Below are 18,566 nucleotides of genomic sequence, written 5' to 3'. Positions count from 1 at the left end.
TCTGCAATCACATGAGGCTTGTCAGCCTTTCTCAGCCCTGTGTCTCTGTCTTGGGCATCTTGTCCAAGTTCCTCAGGAATGGCACGATTCATCAAAAACTCTGACATGTCAGGGAAATCTCAAACAAATTTCTTTTTGAGAGAAAAAGGGTAGAGGGGCGCCTGGGCGGTTTAGTTGGTTGAGTGTCCGACTTTCGCTTAGGTCATGATCTCGCGGTTCGTGGGTTCGAGCCCCGCGTCGGGCTCTGTGCTGACTGCCAGCTCAGAGCCTGGAGCCTTTTTCAGAGTCTGTGTCTCCCTCTCTCTCTGACCCTCCCCTGCTCACACTGTCTCTCTCTCTCTCCTAGAAATAAATAAAAAAATATTAAAAAAAAAAAAAAGAGAAGAAGAATAGAATTGCCATCGTTTTAGGGCTACCCTCTCGGGGGAGGAGTGACTGGATTCTATCGGCTAGACCTTTGAATGTGAATCACATAGGCCAGGACTATAATCTTGAATCCAATTGAAGTAATATTAAGAAGCAAGCAGGGGGAATTTAATTACCTGGTTTGTAATAGGACTTAAGTTGTTTGCTCCTCTAAGGGAATCTCCAGAATATTCCTCAGAGAGAGACAGACAATGTGAAAACCCCATTAGTACCAATGTAATAGCACCATATTAGTTACCAATGGAATGTAACAGACAAATAATGGTGTTTTAAACACAGAAGGTAAACAGCAAGTGTTCTGATAGAAACAGTCACACACCCTGTGACTTGTCAAAAATCCAGTATAGTATAAAGAAATGTCATCTCAGGGGCCAGACTATTCAGTGTTCTAGGTGAAGCCAAGAATTTCCTGAGAGAGGATCACTTCGGTATTTTTTACTAGATTTGACCATCAGCGCAAAGCCACCTTGGCCCATGGGCCCAGGCCACGAGGAAAGCAGAGGAGAACTTCCTGGAAGTCAGACCTGAAACACAGAGAGATCCCCTTCCGTCTGGTTCCCACTTCCCCTCGGGAACCTACTGTGTAGAAAGATCGCTATAGGTTCTTGGTCAGCAGACAGAATCTTCAAAGTATCTAATCTAATGACACTGAAAGTCGAAACACTGATAAATGGTTGGTTTTCAGAAGTAAAGGGGAAAAGCACTGGGCTTCTCATGAGAATACAGGTAAGGCCTCATCGGACAGACTAACCTGACCCCTCTGTGATCTTTTTCATTTGTTTTTAGGGCATGCAAACATGAAGGCATAAAACCACTCAGACGAGGGTAAGTTACCGTATGGAAGCAGCACAGAACCTTCCATTTTGCACTACATCCAGCTGTTGTCAAGAGGTACTCTCTATCAGAATTCTTGAAATGGTGGCTACAGTACTGGCCCACGTTACTTGGCTCCCTTGCACGTAAGATCAGTGGGGCTTTCGCCTCCTGATTCAGTCTGTCGTTCCCCAAATTGCTCTCCTTTAAGTGTTCCTGGATCACCCTGACACTAGTTACGGATGAGCCTCAGCTTTCTCATCTATACAATGGGAATGATAAAATCTACCTCTCGAGGAACACGAAGTTAGTAAGGAGGTACAAATTCCAGCAGTTGGTGGGTCATAGACCGTTTTGGGACTGACAAGGGTTGGAGATCCTATCTCCATGAAATGCACATGCACAAAAATTTTAACCCTGATTTATGGGGAATTTAGAAATACCTTGAATCCCTATTTGGGGGGGAAAAGTTCAATTTAGCTTAAATGTTTTTTAAACAACTACTGTGTACTACGGTGTTCCTGCCCCCCCCCCCCCCCCCCCCAAGCAACAATATGTTTGTCTATTTTTTCGGTTCAGGTCACAATCTCACGGTTCATGAGTTTGAGCCCTGCATTGGGTAAGCTTGAGCCCTACCTCTGGTAAGCACAAGCTCTGCTTCTCTCTCTTTCTCGGCCCCTTGTGGGATTCTCTCTGTCTCACTCTCTGTCCCTCGCTCACTTGTGCCCTCTCTCAAAAAAAAAAAAAAAAAATTACCAAGAGCTGCATAGTATTTATCTACAGCTCTTGTCTTTATACTTACAGTACAGGATCAAAATACCGTTTTCAGGGGCGCCTGGGGGGCTCAGTCAATTAAGTGTTTGACTTTGGCTCAGGTCAGTATCTCACAGTTCATGGGTTCAAGCCCCACATAGGGCTCTGTGCTGACAGCTCAGAGCCTGGATCCTGCTTCAGATTCTGTGTCTCCCTCTCTGTCTCTGCCCCTCCCCTACTCACATTCTGTCTCTCTCAAAAATGAATAAATGTTAAAAACATTTAAAAAAATATACTGTTTTCCAAAGTTACTTAGATTATTTTCTTCTTCTTTCACTGGTTATGCTGATTTACTGTTTGTATTCCACTTGGAGTTTTACCCCACATCCTTGTTTTATTTATCTGTTTATTTATCTTTTGAATATGGGAAACACTAATGTAGTTCTAAAAGTCACAATTAGGGGCGCCTGGGTGGCTCAGTCAGTTAAGTGTCCGACTTTGGCTCAGGTCAGGATCTCATGGTTCATGAGTTCAAGCCTCATGTGTGGCTCTGTGCTGACAGCTCAGAGCCTGGAGCCTGTTTGAGATTCTGTATCTCTCTCTCTCTCTCTGACCCTCCCCTGCTCATGCTGTCTCTCTCTCAGAAATAAATAAAAAACATTAAAAAAAAAAAGTCACAATTATACAAAAGCAATGTTCAGAGAAAATGTCACTTCCCTCCCATCTCCTACCCCCCCCATTCTTTTTATCCCTCTTCCACGCATATCCTGTAGATAAACAATCAAATATTAGTTTCTGGATTCATCCCTCCTGTATTTCTTCTTGCCGAGGTGAGAAGACACACGTACATTCTTATATCGTCTTTTTTGTACAAAAAAGGCAGCATGCTATCAATACTTTTGTACTGTGCTTTTTTCGCTTGACAACATGTTCTGGAAATCTTTCCATGTCATTTCACAGAGACCGTGCTCCTTCCTGTTTCGTAACTGCCCAGGATTCAGATGCACCATAGTTGATTCAACCACTGTTCTGTGTGAGGGCATTTAGGTTGTTTCTAATATTTTTACAAATGAGACTGCAACCCATAACCTCGGGCGTGTGTGTTTTCGTATTGTTGGAGGTGCCTCTTCAAGGTGAACTCCCACAAGGGCTGCTGGGTCAGAAGATGTGTGCATATGCAGCCCCATTAGACACGTCAAGTCCCCTCCAGAAGGGCTGTGACAGGTTGCAATCTGACCAGCGCTGTGTGAGTACACCTGTTTCCCCAGAGCCCCCCCTCTAGAAATGTCCCACATGCACCGTGCATGGACGGGGGCAGGGATGGGCACATTTGAGTCACGGTATCTGGACTCATGTCCTCCTCAGCTACCCCACAGCTCCCACTTTGGGCCTGGCCACTGTCGTGTCTTCCCAGGGTGGCTGCAATAGCCTTTTTCCTCCCATGGCCTTATCTCCATAGAGCTGCTCTTTTTAAAGCTCTCTGTCCGGGGCGGGTGGGTGGGGTTGGGGCGGGCGCTGGGTGGCTAAGTTGGCTTAGTGTCCAATTTTGGCTCAGGTCTCATAATCTCACGGCCCGTGAGTCTGAGCCCTGCATCGAGCTCGCTGCTGTCAGCGCAGAGCCTGCTTCATATCTTCTATTCCCTCCTCTCTCTGTCCCTTCCGTGCCTGTGCTCTCTCTTTCTCAAAAATAAAAAAAAATCCTTAAAAAAAAAAGCTCTCTGTTCAAACTTCTCCAGTAGCTTCCCACCTCACTCAGAATATACCCCAAACACCTCCCTTAGGCGATGAGCCCTGAGTCTGGCCTCTGGCTTCATCCCCTGCCCCTCTTCTCTTCCCTCTCTCTGTTCCAGCCACACCGGCCTCCTGCATGCTGGTCCGCGTATGCCACGGATCTCTGCATCCGACACTCCCTCTCTCTGAAACGCTCTTCCCAGATGCCACATGGCTCTCTTCCTCACTTCCTTTCAGGACTCCGCCCAAATGTCACCCTCTTAGAAGGGGAGCTGAGGGCCTTTCTCTGAACAACCCACCCAGCACGGTGTCCCGGTCTCCATTCTCCATCTCTTCACCTCGCTTTTCTTCTTGACACTTGCCACCAGCAGACACACTGTATATGACTGTGTTTATCTATTAACTGATCAGCCAATCATCTATATATATACAGCTCATGAAGACAGGGACTTTTCCTTGGCACACAATGAACAACCTGTATCTCTATATATTTGTTGAACAACTGAATGGAACGCACAGACGAAGCAATAAGAGTGCAGACTCCTTTCCTCCTGTTGTCCTTTAGACATAAATGATTTTTCCTCCCCTGAACTCAGTTTGGATTTATCTTTGCCAATTACTCCATCATTAATCGTTACTATCTTGTGAAGTTTCTTCTACTGCTACTCTGAATTGCTAGAGCTTATCTCCTTTGATTTAGCTTTTCAATTGCTTATTTATTTTCTCCTAAATGCATCATAAAACCAAGTAAAGACAGGAGAGGTACATTGTCTCTGGTTTTGTTTTCCTAGTTGACAATGCATGGTGCCCAGCACGGCTCAGGACCTTGATAAATATTTGTTCACTATTGATATACAATGCTGTTACTTCAAGTAAATAGAGACAAGATGAAAAAACTGTAGCTGATTAGAGCGGGGTAAAATTGTAAGCATACTAAAATAATTACTATTCCAAAAACGAATGGAAGCAAGGTCCCAGCTTACTGGGAGAGAGGAAGGGAGGGAAATTGTGTGCCTCTGCACTGAGACCAGCAATCATTTATACACCTCCTTAGCTGCAAGAAGGTCATTCTGTCCCTTTTCCTCTAACTAGATAAGACAGCCTCTAAAAACAACGTCTGATGTCCAGTTCCTAGAAATGTCCACAGCATTAGCTCAGATAGTTGTGCTTTCTAAACACTCTTACGCGTAGAAGCTTGGTTTGCTGGCAATTCACCTCCACCCCCAGATTTTGTGCAACCAGCCTGGGAGCTGGTGAGGGATGGAGTTTATGAGACCCAGCTTCATCCAAGCAGCAGATAGTGTGATCTGACTTCAGCTGAGAAGGAGCCAGCCCCCGAAGTCTCTCAAAGGCTGGCTACATCTTTAGACAGGTGACTAACGGAGCTCCAGGTGATACTGTGTCCAGCGAGACCACACCGGAACCAGAACCTGAGTATTATTATGAATCAGGGCAACATCACAAAAGGAGTTGTTTTCAAAGGAGTATGATGTAGAAAGACAGTGTGACATAAGGCTTCCAGCCGTGCGGCAGGCGATACGACACGTGAGAAGATGGTGAGTAATGGCAAAACTGTTACCACTCCATCCCAGCTGCACTTACTCACATCACAGCTGTGATTTAAAGCCCGCTCTCAGGGTGCCTGGGTGGCTCAGTCGGTTAAGCGTCCAACTTCAGCTCAGGTCATAATCTCACAGTTCGTGGGTTCGAGCCCCGCATCAGGCTCTGTGCTGACAGCTAGCTCAGAGCCTGGAGCCTGTTTCAGATTCTGTGACTCCTCTCTCTCTGACCCTCCCCTGCTCATGCTGTCTCTCTCTCAGAAATAAATAAAACATTAAAAAAAATAAAACCTACTCTCAAGCTAGAAGAGGGAGTGTGGTAAGTGGCTGAGGCATTTTAGGTCAAAGCGTATGCTGTTTTTCTCTCAATGTCTAGGTGTGGCCATTCCAAGGTAGCAAACATTACGCAAACAAGATTTCATTCTGTTTCTGAGAAGGTCAAGATGCAAAGTGGGTCTCTGTTCTTACTCTACAAAGAATTCCTGGAGGCTCTTCCCAACTTTGCACAAATATGGGCAAGGCTTTAATCCTGCTTACCGTGTCTGCTGATAAACCGGATACAGCTTTCTACCACCAGAGGAATCGCCTGGCTGGAATCCTGAAAGGCCAAAGAGAAACATAGCATTAGAATCTTTAAACAGGCATAGCCCAGAGTCAGAGGAAAACGGGCTGGACTGTGCAGAACTCATCTCAGCTGGCTCAGTGGCCGGTCCTCAAAGAAGCATCTGGCCTCCTCCAAGCTTCAGAGCATACACTCAACCACCTACTTGGAAAGCCACACGGATGCCTTAAACTCAGCATGTCCTAAGTGCAACTGATCATCCTCCAGCTTCCTACCACAGCCATCCAATCAATCAGTCAATACGTGCTGTCAAGTCGGCCTCCTAAACATCTCTCAAATCCATTTACTTCTCTCCATCTCTACTGCCATCTCTGCTCCATCTCTACTTAGTCCCTACATCAGTATCTCAGTTCCCACCCTTGCCATCCTTCAGACCATGTTGTCCTTCCTTAATATAGTGGTGGGTGACCTCTCAAAGTGCACACCCTGTCGTTCACTTTCTAAGCTAACCTTTTTGATTGGCTTCTTTACACAGCCTGTGGCTCCAGGGTCCTGCCTTTGCCTTCAGCTTCATCTCCTTCTGCTCCTTCCTCCAGTCTCTCTGTTTCAGACATACCAGCCTAACTTTCCATTCCTTGGAGAAGTTCTTTGTCCTTGGCTTTGCATGAGCTGCTCCTGCTTCTGGAATGCTCTCCTCACCCGGGGACCCCAACCCGGATCTCAGTGCAAGTATCACTTTCTTAGGACTGCTTCTCCAGACTCCCCAGATGAGATCAGACTCCCCAGATGAGATTCATACCCTGTGTGGGTATGAATACCTCGTTTGCATCTGTCACCACCATAGCTCATGCTCCACAGGGCAGATCCTGTTAATTCTTGGATCACTAGGGCCGGCCATGATGTTCTTACATAGTAGGTGTTCAATTATTGTCAGTTGAGGGTATCAGCTGATGACCCAATGGGAGCAACAGAAAGGGGGTTTACTTGGCGTAAAAGGTAGGAAAGAAAAACCCAACTCTGAGAAATGGTGGAAACTAATTGGTACTAAACTAAGAAGCAGGCCTCCCAGACATAAATTTTTGCTCTGCCATTTTGCTATACATCACTGCCATTTATTTAACTTCTTTGGGCCTCAACTCGATGTCTACAAACTGGGGAGGGAATAGGTGGTGAGAAGAGTAACATTTCCTATTGGCACATGAACATTAGAGCTTACCATTTACAGAGAATTTACACAGGTGGTGGGTCATGTCCTAGGTGCTTTAGATAGACTGGTCCTGATAACAACCCCATGGGGTATGTATCCTTACTATCATCCTCATTTGACAAATGAGGAGATGAAGACTTAGCCAGGTGAGATAGCTGCTTACAGTGACACAGGTAATAAGTGGCAGGGCTCGGATCCAAACCCAGGCAGTTTCCTTCCAAGACCGAACACCTCACTGCCACCCAACCCGCAACCTAGGTGCTCAGCAAATATTGCCAAGTATGTACACCAAGCATTACTGAAAACCAGCAGGGTTTTATAATGCAGCTAAATACACAATCATTCAGCTACAAGGAAGAAAGGGATCAGGCAAAGGGCCCTAAACCTAGCTGAAAAGGGCTATAGAAGTTCAGGACAGGGGTGCCTGGCTGGCACCGTAGATGGAGTGTGTGACTCTTGATCTAAGGGTTGGGAGTTTGAGATCATGTTGAGTGTAGAGATTACATAAAAAATAAAATCTTTTTAAATAACTTTTTTAATGTTTATTTTTGAGAGAGAGACACACACACAGAATCTGAAGCAGGCTCCAGTCTCTGAGCTGTCAGCACAGAGCCCAATGCGGGGCTCGAACTCACAAACCATGAGATCATGACCTGAGCCAAAGTCAGACGCTTAACCAGCTGAGCCACCCAAGTGCCCCCTCCCCCAAATAAAATCTTAAAAATAAAATATAATAAGTAGTTTAGGACAGAGATTGCTTCTCAAGTGGGATGGGCCCTGTGGCTTCTGCCCCATTCACAGGTTTGCCTACATCCCTGAATTTTCAACTGGGGCCCTGGTCCACCATTAGGGAAGCAGCCAGGTCTCGTGAGGAAGTCAGGCTGTAAGGCATGGCCTCTCGCTCCCAAGCTCACTGGGAAGGCAGGATGCTGCCACAGGGAGTCGTGGGTGCGCCAAGGTAGAGCTGGAGTCCGGAAGGTCTCAGTCCCAAAGGCTCATCTTCATGAGCCCCAACCCATCTGCTTCCTCCAGCTTTCTAGCTAGAGTAGCCAGTGTCTGCCCTGTTGTTGCCAGTCAGCCTGGGGTGATCTTAGAGGAAGGATCTGGGTCTATACTTCTATACTCTAATGAAGAGACGAGATTCCAGTATAAAAAAAAACAAAATAAAACAAAACAAACCTCCAGTTTTTGGAAGTTACAAAGTGGTAGCGGTGATGATGAAGTTAGTGATATGAGGGTTTGTGAAGTTTTTCTGGCCCTAGGCTTAAATTTAAAGACCCAGAGAGAGGCAGGTTGGGAAGCTCACAGATTACGGGCTTCAACAAGTTATGTGAATGCAAAGTTCTGCCTAGACTTGCAGGAAACAGACTATCAGTGGTAGTTAAAGGGAAGCATGCAGGGCTGCAGAAAGTAAGACATCAAACCTGCATGTCCATGGTTATCCGGGTACATCGGAAGCAGCCCAGAGGGATTATCTGTGGTGGACAAGAGTGGGCCAGAGATGTCCTGTCCTACTGCAGAATAGTATTTGCCTAGGCCACACTGACCGGGGGAGCCTAAGACAGAGTCTAGTGGGAGCAAAAACTGGACAATGTCACTAAAGCCTCAGAAGCTCCTACTACCCTCCCCTCTCCTTGTAATGTTTCTGAGCTTTGTGTGAATTCATTCCCCCAGGATGCTCCTGTGGGGCCCCAAAGGTCCTCACTTCACCACTGATTTCGCAAACAGCTGACCACGCAGTGTCCATGAGTGTTCTTATGCTGTGTCCATCTCTCCCTTTCTTGCCCTCTTCTTCCCTCCTGCAATGTTAGAATTGATGTCCATTTAGTTCTTTAGTTCACAGTATTTTTGGTGGTATAATCCGAGGGTGGGGAGGAGGCTTTAAGGACAATTGGGACAAATCTCCATTCGATCAGATTAAGGGACCTTTAAACCAAAGGTGGAGGGAGAAAGATAACAGGCATGATTTGGAAAAGATGGTAAAGCAGGGGTCCTGTGACTGGCAGGAGAAAACAATCAGGAAGGTGGCCAGATAGTGCCTAAACATGCCATTGTTTGGTATAATTTCTCATGAGCGAGAGAGTTTGGATTTTTGCCGGGTACTGATCTGTTACATTGTTAGATTTCTGTTTTTACCAAGGGAGAAAATACAAGTCTACATGACTGATTAGATGTGGGTGATGGGAAAGAAAGAGGCATCAAAGATAATATTTGGGGTTTCAGCACCGTGAATGAAGAATGGAGGCTCCCCATCATGGGAAGTAGAGAAGTTGGGGAATGTGCTAAGGAAGTTAGACTGTGGTAGGGAGGAGGGTAGGCTGATGCAGGGAGGCAACTCTCAACTCTCAAGTGGATACTCAGCCAATCAGTTCAAGATTGGATCCAAAGATTCAAAACAATAAACACTTAGGGAAGGAGAGAAAGGCTCATCTAAGCGAACAAGGCAACAAGGGAAGGAATACAAAAAGTCCAAAGAGGACCAAGCCTTGGGAGCGTGCCTACTTTAGAGGCATGAAGAAAGACAGACAAGCAAAGAAGAGTCCGAAAGATGGGAAAGAGAAATGCTGGGCTTGAGGGTAGCAGAAAAAGCTGAAAAGTGGCAGTTGAGGCAGAAAAGCCTGGGATGGTTTGAACCTAGCCTTTGATAGGGTCAAAAGTGACTGGAACCTATTAGGGATCCTCAAAAACAAAAGCTACCAGACTCTTCCTCTTGTTTGGCTGACTTGCCATAAACAACCAATTATTTATTTTCTTATACAAGACCACTCATCTTCCCAGTTACTATTTCCCTGCCTGTCTATCGTAGGAAAAACTCCTCACTGATCCACCATTAGATCTGAGCTGCTGGAGACAAACCGGGGCAGCAGAAGGAAAACAAGGTCTTTATTTGATTGGGGTTTGGGGTGCATCCTGGTTCTTATGCAAATCTAGCACCAGACAATATGTTTGCCTGGACCTGCCTAGACGCAGCAGGATACAGACCAGATGGGTGTGGCCGGCCTCCGACGGTGAGCCCAGCCAGGGGCGCCTGCTGACCCCCACACCGTGGTCTCTGCACTTGCGAGGCTAGAGTACGGGCTGGGAGGCCCTTGCACCTCTGCTCCATCTAGATGCAGGAGGCCCAGTTTCAGCCCAGGAACTGAAAGGAACAATTGTTAAGTTCGACCCTGTTCTTAATGCTGAAGGGAAGAAAGCTGGCTCCCTCTTTAAGATACCCACCTATTAATTTTAAATGCAATAGATTATCCCTGGAAGGCACTCCATTCTTCTCTAGGTTCAAATGAAATTATGGGAGATGGGGCCAAAGAAAGACATAGAGGAGCCAGAGGAAGGAGAGATGCAATGAAATTTTTATAAATTAAAAAATGTATAAGTATATCTGACGGTGGTCTCCCTATAATGAGATCCAAAGCAGAGAAAGGGAAAAAGGAATAGTGACAGCAAAGCTAAGTTGAGTGAGAGCTGTGTCGGCCGAGTGTCCCCGCTGGACTGCCTGGTGAGCCGAAGCAGTCAGAGGGGCTGGAGACCCTGTTGCGGCCGCTGACGCAACAGAAGCCATGTGCCTTCTACATTCGAGCATCTCCCGGTGGCTGCAGCCATTGTGAATTACCCAAAATGATTTTTTAAAGCCTGGACCAGTTTTTCCCCCGAGTAGACACAAAGACGTTTCGGAGCTCTCTCTACCTCCTCCCTGTTAACTGCCTGCCACGTAGCCGGTATGAGCTTTGGGGACACAAAATCATTTTAGTATGTGCCATAAAATATAATTAGGAAGTCATATTTGCCACTGGAAAAGCAACTTCAATTAATTTTTTTCTTTTTTAGATTATCCACTGATGTGCATTACCCAGGCCCTGCCTTCCAACATCCTGCCCTGACACGGGTCAAGCGAGCTGGCTGCCCAGTGTCAGATTTTAATACAACACTGAAAATCATGTGAACCAGCACGGGGTTGAACATCAGTTTCCTGATCATCCTCAGATCAGGCTCATCTTTGCATTTTTAGAAATACATCGAGGATGACCGCACTGCCAGAAACAAACAAAAATCCACACACTTAAAGCAAGCGTGTCCGCTAGAGGTGATGACCTCGAGGTGAGCTGCTGTGAGCTGCTCTCATGTGGAACTTAGGTACAAAGCGTGAGGCCTCTTTCGCGGTTTCCTAGAGAAGTGACACCGCGGGCACAATCTGCCACAGTCAACCACATCTCTAGCAAGGAAGAGAGTGAACGACTAGGTGAGGAACAAGTCAGAAAGGCCATGGCCGTGGCTGCATTGCTAAGGCAATCAAGTTGCCATAGTGGTAAATGTATTATGACTGAATGGTACGTCCCAAACATAGGCAGGAAGTCAGGAAAGTATCATGCCCACAGTAGGCTTCCAGAAATGTCTCTGGGACATAATCACCTTCTCACCTGACCAGCCTGGCTCTTGCTGGGCCCTTACCTGCTTCCTTACAGTTGAGCTCCGCCTGCAGTTGACCCCACCAAAGTAGAGATGACCCGAACCAGCAATGGGGAGAAAAAAGAGATAATGGGATTAAAAACAATCTGTGTGTTAGTTAATGAAGCAAGTCATGCTGTTCAACTCAGTCCCAGGCCCAGGCCCCCAGAGATCTCTGCACTCACTGTCTCCCACCATTCAAAACTAGAAGAGGTGGGAATCAAATATGCTTGGGTTAGACAATCAGAGGATGTCTCTGTCTGCAAGGAGACACTCTAACACCAAAGGAAGACACAGTGTTCATTCTCTTGGAAATCCTTAGGGAGCAATTTTCCTGGAGTTTCAAGGACAGAGCAGTCGGACTGGAAGGAACCTTGGTGATCCTTCAGGTGAATGCCTTTCAAACTCTTTTCCAAGGGAATCGAACTCAGACACAACTCCCTAAGCATGGAGAACAGCACCACTCTGCCTGCAGTGCAGGAAGTAAGGCCCAGAGCCTGGCTGCTGGCTCTCTCTGCCCCTTCCACGAGGCTGCTCTCGAGGAGCCTCTCTGGAATCCTAGAGCTCCTTGGGTCTAGTGGGCTGCTCTTTCTTGTCTTATAGATGGGGGAACTGGACTTGTAAGGAGAGCAGAGAGCAGTCCAAGGTCACACAGCCTAAGGGGATTCAACCTAGCTTGTTTTCCCTCCCATACAGCTTTCCACAGATATGGGGCTTCAGGTGAACTTACATTAAGACTATCCCCAAGAAGATATATTCCATGAAATTCCATGATCCTGGTTCCCTCCAGTCAACGAGACTGGTATATTAATGGGACCTTTACTGTAATCCACAATGACAAACGATGAAAGCCAAATGAAGCTATTTCTAAATAATGAGCCTCTAATTGTAAATGGCCTCATGATTATTGTGTGTGTGTTGGCAGATAGAAGTGGTTGATATAATGGGCTAACCCAGGTCTCTAAGGAGTCTAGCCCATTAAACCTCTTTCCCTGGTTAAATCAGCACATTTTTAGGCATCTGAGAACTGCTGGCTGGCTGAACGCCTTGCTCTCCGCCAGCTCACGAGTTTTCTCATAGCAGCTACATGACTGGGAGGGAAAATATTTGGCTGGGGTCGGGGAGGGAGGGGAAGGTGGGGACAGACTGGAAGCATGCTTGTACAACAGGCAAGGATTTCTACCGATGCTGTTTGGCAAGCCAGTGCGATGTAGTATTTCATGATCCAGCAACAGCCACTAATTAGGGGCTGTCATCTTTTCCATACATAAAATCTCAGATCAAATGCTATCTCCTGATCTTCCTTCTCTGGTCAGAGACTTCCCCCAAACCACATGCTGAAGTGTAGCAGCTAAGGCTAGGTTACCAGGATCCTCCAGAGGCGAACACTTCCTTTCCTTGGAAAAGCCGTGGCTTTGGGGAGTCTCTGGAATGACTTCAGCAAATAACTCCCTTTATTCCACTCCGCTCAGCTCTCTCCCTGAGTCACGGCAGACCCCATTTCCACTTGAGGCCAGATGGGGTCAGCAAGGCGAAGGGAAGGAAGCAACCCCCGCCCTAGTCCCCTCCTTTGCAAAGGCATCCAAAGCCTTCACACTTGAACTACGCGGCTCTTTCCCCGGGCTGGGCTGGGATTGCTCTACCCCACGGGCCTCTCTTCGTCCCTTCCCAGGACTGTCCCAGGCCACACCTACCTGGCCAGACTGCAGTCTGTCCGCTGACCTGTTGGAAAGACAAAGGCAAAAAGCTCATGTTGAAGCAGAAGGGGCCAGAGAGGAAGACTTGCTGCCAGGAGTTCCCTGAAATGCCCTGCCCGTCCTCCCAGACAGCCGCCAGCATCACTGCGCGTCGTGACTGGCCTTCCAGGGAGAACAAGAAGAGAAACACCCAGAGCCTCCTCCTGGGCAAGGGGTGTTTCTAATGCTTGCTCCCAGGGCTGCTGGTAGGTCCCTAAAGCCTACGGGTGCGAACCCTGCTTCCCAAAGGGAAAACAGGGTGGCTGTAGGGAACAATAGCAAGGCGGATCCTATGTTAGAGAACAAATTACTAGAAGCCTTCCCAGAGGTGAAATCCAGCTTGTCTTCTGAGTGGGTGTGTGTATGTGGGTGTGTGTGGGAGGAGGGAGGAGGGACTTGCTTGCTCCTGAGTAAAGAACACACGAACAAACACACACACATGAACACATACACATGAACACACACACACACACACACACACACACACGGTGAGAGCGGCAAGAAGGAAGGAAGAATTGTTTGGGGGTGGTGGTGGAGGGAGAAGATAAGAACGTTCTAGTTTTAAATCCATACAAAATTCTCTTAGGTTGGGCTGGGGTGGCAAGGGGAAACGAGATTTAATTGCTGTCAAACTGTGGTTCTCAATCCAACAGCAGGCCCTAAGATCGTGTTTAATGGGTCACAGCCTGCTTTAAAAAATGAATCTCTTAAAGTTCATGAGAAGAATTCTTCTATTTTTAAAAAATACATGTGCCTATGTACATGGGCCATGATGTAATCTACTTGCTGTCTTTGGATCCACAGTTAACCAAGCGTGGTCTTGATTCCCTACAAAGCAATCTGATAACCCAAAAGTAACGATTTTCTTAGATGTCCGTTTGCCAGAGCAGGGACACCCACGCAGGTGCTGGGCTGGGGAAGAGGTCATGATCCACGCTCCTGGAAAAACAGCTCCAAGGACGGGGAAGGGCGGGGGAGGGCAGGGCTTCTTCTTGCCTTTAAAGGTTACTAATTGTTGATTACACTTCAGCTCATCCTGAGCACTGTCCTTCCCCACTCCGAACAGCCTCTCATTACTAAAGGCTCCGCTTTCATCTGCAAAAATATTATTCTGAGGCATTATTGTCAACATCTGTCCCATTTCCATTCTGGAATATTCATACACATCAATTATCCTTCTGTGACAAGAACAAGGGGCTCTTGCATTATGGTGACAAATACATTCGGAAGGCAGGGACACGATGACTTGCACACAGGAAGATCTGCAGCTATTTTTTCCCTTATTGCTAGAACTTGTCATCTTTAGATGGAGGCAATTTGCAGCACTAATGAACGGTCACCAACCTTTGCCCCTCCACAGTGGCAAATCTGGTGCAAGTATGTGTGTGCAGTCCCATTCACACACACACATACACACATTCTCTTTCTCACACAAACACACACATTCCCAAGGTCCTGCTCCCCATCTCATTTATGGGCTATGCATGGATCATTTTAGCAAAAAGGAAATCATGGTTATAATTCGCTTCAAATAGTTCTGGGCTTTCTTTCCTCTGATTCCCTACGAAGCAATCTGATAACCCAAAAGTAATGATTTTCTATAAGCAAAGCCAGGATCTCAGTGCCTGAACCTGTTTTAGCCTGAGTCCCTTGGGTGGCGGGGAGGAAAGAGAACAGAAGTTACCTAACAGGCATTCTTTACATAAAAGAAAATGCCTTTACAATCACAAGATCAAAGATCCCAGGGATAAAAAGAATTCATCACCTGGGGGAACTGTCCAGTGCAGGAGGAGGGGAGGAGAACAAGGCCAGAATGGTGGGTGGGAGGCTCTGGTATGAAAAGTGTAGCTCTGATTCCAGAGGCGGATGAGCCAATGAGCGCCATATGCTTTTTCTACACTGCAATTTGTCTGAAGAGCGCTCAAGAATTTGCTTTAAAATGTTAGACCTCTGTGTAGTTTTGCTTTTCTCTGGTGTTACCACATACTGCCTGTAGCTTTCTGGTCCCATTCTAAGTGACGAGATGGGCAGGGCAGGGAGGAGGGGCCGGGCATTCAGAGGCATCCCCATCCTGGGAATCCCATTAATCACAGGACGCTGAGAGCTAGGCAGGACCCGGGCAGGGTGCCCAAAACCCCAAGGAAGCTTCTCTTTCAACCTTTGCCTTCTGTTTGACAGCTGAGGAGAGAAAGTCCAGAGTGTCAGTCCAGTTTCTCTGCTTTGCTACTTTCAAGAGTCTGGTTAAAATCATCCTTGACTCATGGATGAGATGGGCCCTTCGGTACCATGGCCTCTGCGTGGCTGAGGCAGAGAGAGCTGCCATTTTGTACCAGGACCCTCCAAAGCAGAAGGAAAGCGATGCTCTGACCTGACACTACAGAAAGCGGCAGTCTGTGGGTTCCTCCTGCCTTTGAGAAGCCTCTCGTCTCCTCAGAGCAGATGCGTTCTCACCTCACTGTCCCTGCCTTCCTGCTGCAGCCTCAGTCCCGCTACAGCGGAACTGAGAGTTTCAACAAAGCGTCTGGAGAGCAAGTAACCCATCAGCCCTTTACCCCAGCCGTGGCGGAGAAGGGGGACAGGGTGGAGGGCAGGCACGCTCCATTTAAACAAATAAGATGATGCACATTAGTGCTTCATTAAGCACCGGCCTTCTCCCATTACTCAGGCAGTCATGTGGGGCTGTGTGCTTCACAGCAAACAGGCTAGGAAAAGACATGCATTCACATAACCAGATCAGGCCCATGGGGCTTAGTGGGGAGGCTCAGCCCTACAGCTCGGGGCTTGGCCTTACCCCCATTACCAAACTTCTAGCAGAATTCCTACACTCACTTTCTCCCAGGGTTTTCTGGAGAAGGTCGTGCTTGGCTTGGAGCTTGGTGATGAGGTTCCTGCCTTCCAGGTACTCCTTCATTTTCTGTAAGGGAGGAGGAGAAAAGCAGTCAGACTCCTGAAGGAGAAAAAAAAAAAGAACACCCAGATGCTCAGCTGTACAATTCCCTTTTCATAAGAGGGCATTTGGTTTCTGACCCAGTTTCTACTAGGTTCCTTTTTTATTTCTTTAAGGCCTTGAGCATCTGGACAGCTGCTGATTTCCATGCTGGATGGGTACCCTGGTCTGTGCTCTCCTGGGAGCCAGCTCCACATCGGCTAGTGTAGGAAACTGCCTCGCAGAGCCCCTCATCCATCTCTTTCAGTTCCACTGGAGAAGAACAGGGGGTGGGGGTGGGGTGGGTAGACTCACTGAGCCCAAAGGCTCTTGGTGTGAGGACATACACCTGCCACTCGCCACCTGCATTGACATCTGGCTCCACGTGGGCCCCTCCCAGGGTGCATTCCAACACACTAGGAGCAATGCCAAGGGCGGGCTCAGCCGCTGCCTAAGCCGCAAGCCAGCAAGCAGAGCATCTTTTGTCTGAGCCATCCCTTAATCAGCTTCCTCCTCTATTCTGCACAGAGTCTTTGTGGAAGGCTTGGGGTTTCTGAGCTGCCAGAGAGAGAGGCTATACCACCCCCAATCCGTACATACAGGTAATGGCACTTCCAAACACAACATGAGGTTATGGAAATGCGCTCCCAGCGGCTCTAACAGTCAGAAAGCAATTACTGTGCTGGAGTTTCTGAAGTGACCTCTCTCTACCCCTGTCTGCTTGGGGAGACACTCTATTTCCCTGGACAATTCATCAAATCTTCCAAGCAACACTATGAGCTATGATTATCACTGTCCCCATTTTACGGATGAGGGCACCAAGGTTTGGAGAGATTAAACAGGCTGCTGAAGGTCAAACTGTGAGTGAGTGGTGGAGCCAGTGTCCAGACACATGGAGTGTGACAACTGGGCGTGTGTGCTCAACCATCGTGAAGGCACACTCCATCCATCAGGGCGCGCAACAGAAGGAGAGGCAGAACAAAACTTCGTGGTATTAACTCTTTATATACGTGGAGCAATTCAAGGGTTTTCAGAGCCCATTAGCACATCTCCTCTCCCTTGACGTGCAGTGACTCTGTAGAGCACGCCGGAGAAGACATCGTTGTTCCCTTGTTACAGATGAGATGATCGTGGGAGAGGGGTGTTGCATCGCAGATATGTGCCAGCCTGGAAGTGGTAGTGCCAGGCCTTCGGAGTTTTAACACGGGCGTCTTTCTACTCTACCCTGCAGCCACACACAGCAACTTTCCTTTGCCTTGGTTGTCTCCTGGGTCAGGGGTCATCTGCCCTGTCTATGCTCAGAGGCAAGATGGCAGTGTTTCCCTGAGTAGGATCCCTGAGTGACTCACTGCTGACACATGACACAGTGGAGGGGGTAATAGATTAAACATTTTAAATCATTAATACTTGTCCTTTCTATGTATTAAACAAAACGTATAATCGTACATCAAGCCTCTGATTTCATGGCTATTACCACTTAGGAGGAAGGCAGAAAAAAAGGTGATAAAAATGTGTTACTTTTACTCTATGCCTTTCTGTACAGCCTAAGCTTTTAACCAAAGGTGTGTATTTCTTCTCTCTCTCTTTCTCATGTAGAAACAAAGGGAAAAAATGTGCTTTCTCTGGGATGCACATCCTGGCCCTCCCATGCTCACCCGGATGCCCCTGCATGTGCCTCTGCAACTCTCACACACCTCTGGCCCGGGGGGCTTGTCACTCATGCATTTTTGTCTTCAGACTTCCCATTCCCTGGGCTCAGCGTCATTATTCTTTGCATCCCTGATCCTTACTACCACACCCAGAAGACAGTAGACACTCAATAAATGCTTGAAGGAGTAAAGAAATGAAGAGCCTCACTCTCTTCTGCTAGAACCTTCCTCGGTGGTCACAATCCAAGCCCCCAAGTGTGCCCTTCCTCTCTAAACGAAGTATAAAACAAACAACAACAAATCCTATACCAAATCATGGCTGTTGCTTCACTCGTGACCAGTTTCCTGAGCTCCTTTGTGCCTTTGCACGAGAACAGGCTCCCTTGTCACCTTCCCCTTTCCATCTGTTCCAGCTGTCAGCTCACCTGCTGTCAGTCTGCCCTGGGCGATACCCTAATCCCCAAGCAGCGCCTAACTGTGGGGCTGGGAACGGGACCCAGAGGGGAAGAGCCTGCAGGAAACACGCACTGCTAACACCTGAACCCTCAAAGGCCCCTCTTTGGAAGGTTATCCCAGGAGACTCTCAAGGGTTCCTAATGAGGAAGAAATTCACTGAGAAACTGTAACCCTTAAAACCAGACCAGACTGCTCAGAAAACAGCCAAAAGTCTCAAAGGAGACGGATGCACATTCTTTCCCCTCACTCATATTTCTGCTTGTGACTCCAGTAGTCATTTTCTCCTTCATGTCACAGTCTGTGAG

The 18,566-nt window shown here is 47.5% G+C and overlaps 1 protein-coding gene and 2 long non-coding RNA genes across 12 annotated transcripts in view; 2 read left to right on the top strand and 1 right to left on the bottom strand.

Moving 5' to 3' along the window:
• SRGAP2 (SLIT-ROBO Rho GTPase activating protein 2) overlaps nt 1-18,566 on the bottom strand; it is a 237,768-nt gene that overhangs the window by 31,527 nt on the left and 187,675 nt on the right. For all 10 annotated transcript variants that reach the window (XM_039227569.1, XM_039227564.1, XM_039227565.1 and 7 more), the window contains 4 exons: nt 16,060-16,144; nt 13,189-13,216; nt 11,498-11,522; nt 5,820-5,880 (listed from right to left, as the gene is read on the bottom strand). In XM_039227569.1, the coding sequence (XP_039083500.1) occupies nt 5,820-5,880; nt 11,498-11,522; nt 13,189-13,216; nt 16,060-16,144 (199 nt within the window). The remainder of the gene's footprint in view (nt 1-5,819; nt 5,881-11,497; nt 11,523-13,188; nt 13,217-16,059; nt 16,145-18,566) is intronic.
• On the top strand, nt 1,200-5,792 carry LOC120228912. The gene is made up of 5 exons (XR_005527623.1): nt 1,200-1,317; nt 1,819-1,880; nt 3,113-3,238; nt 5,092-5,279; nt 5,659-5,792. It is a non-coding gene; the product is annotated as an uncharacterized LOC120228912 (long non-coding RNA).
• LOC120228911 lies at nt 13,349-17,838 on the top strand. The gene is made up of 3 exons (XR_005527622.1): nt 13,349-13,436; nt 16,685-16,758; nt 17,753-17,838. It is a non-coding gene; the product is annotated as an uncharacterized LOC120228911 (long non-coding RNA).

Source organism: Hyaena hyaena, unplaced genomic scaffold (assembly GCF_003009895.1).
Source record: "Hyaena hyaena isolate Hyena2069 unplaced genomic scaffold, ASM300989v1 scaffold_28, whole genome shotgun sequence".
NCBI classification, from domain to species: domain Eukaryota; kingdom Metazoa; phylum Chordata; class Mammalia; order Carnivora; family Hyaenidae; genus Hyaena; species Hyaena hyaena.
This window is presented reverse-complemented; position numbering and strand designations above follow the sequence as displayed.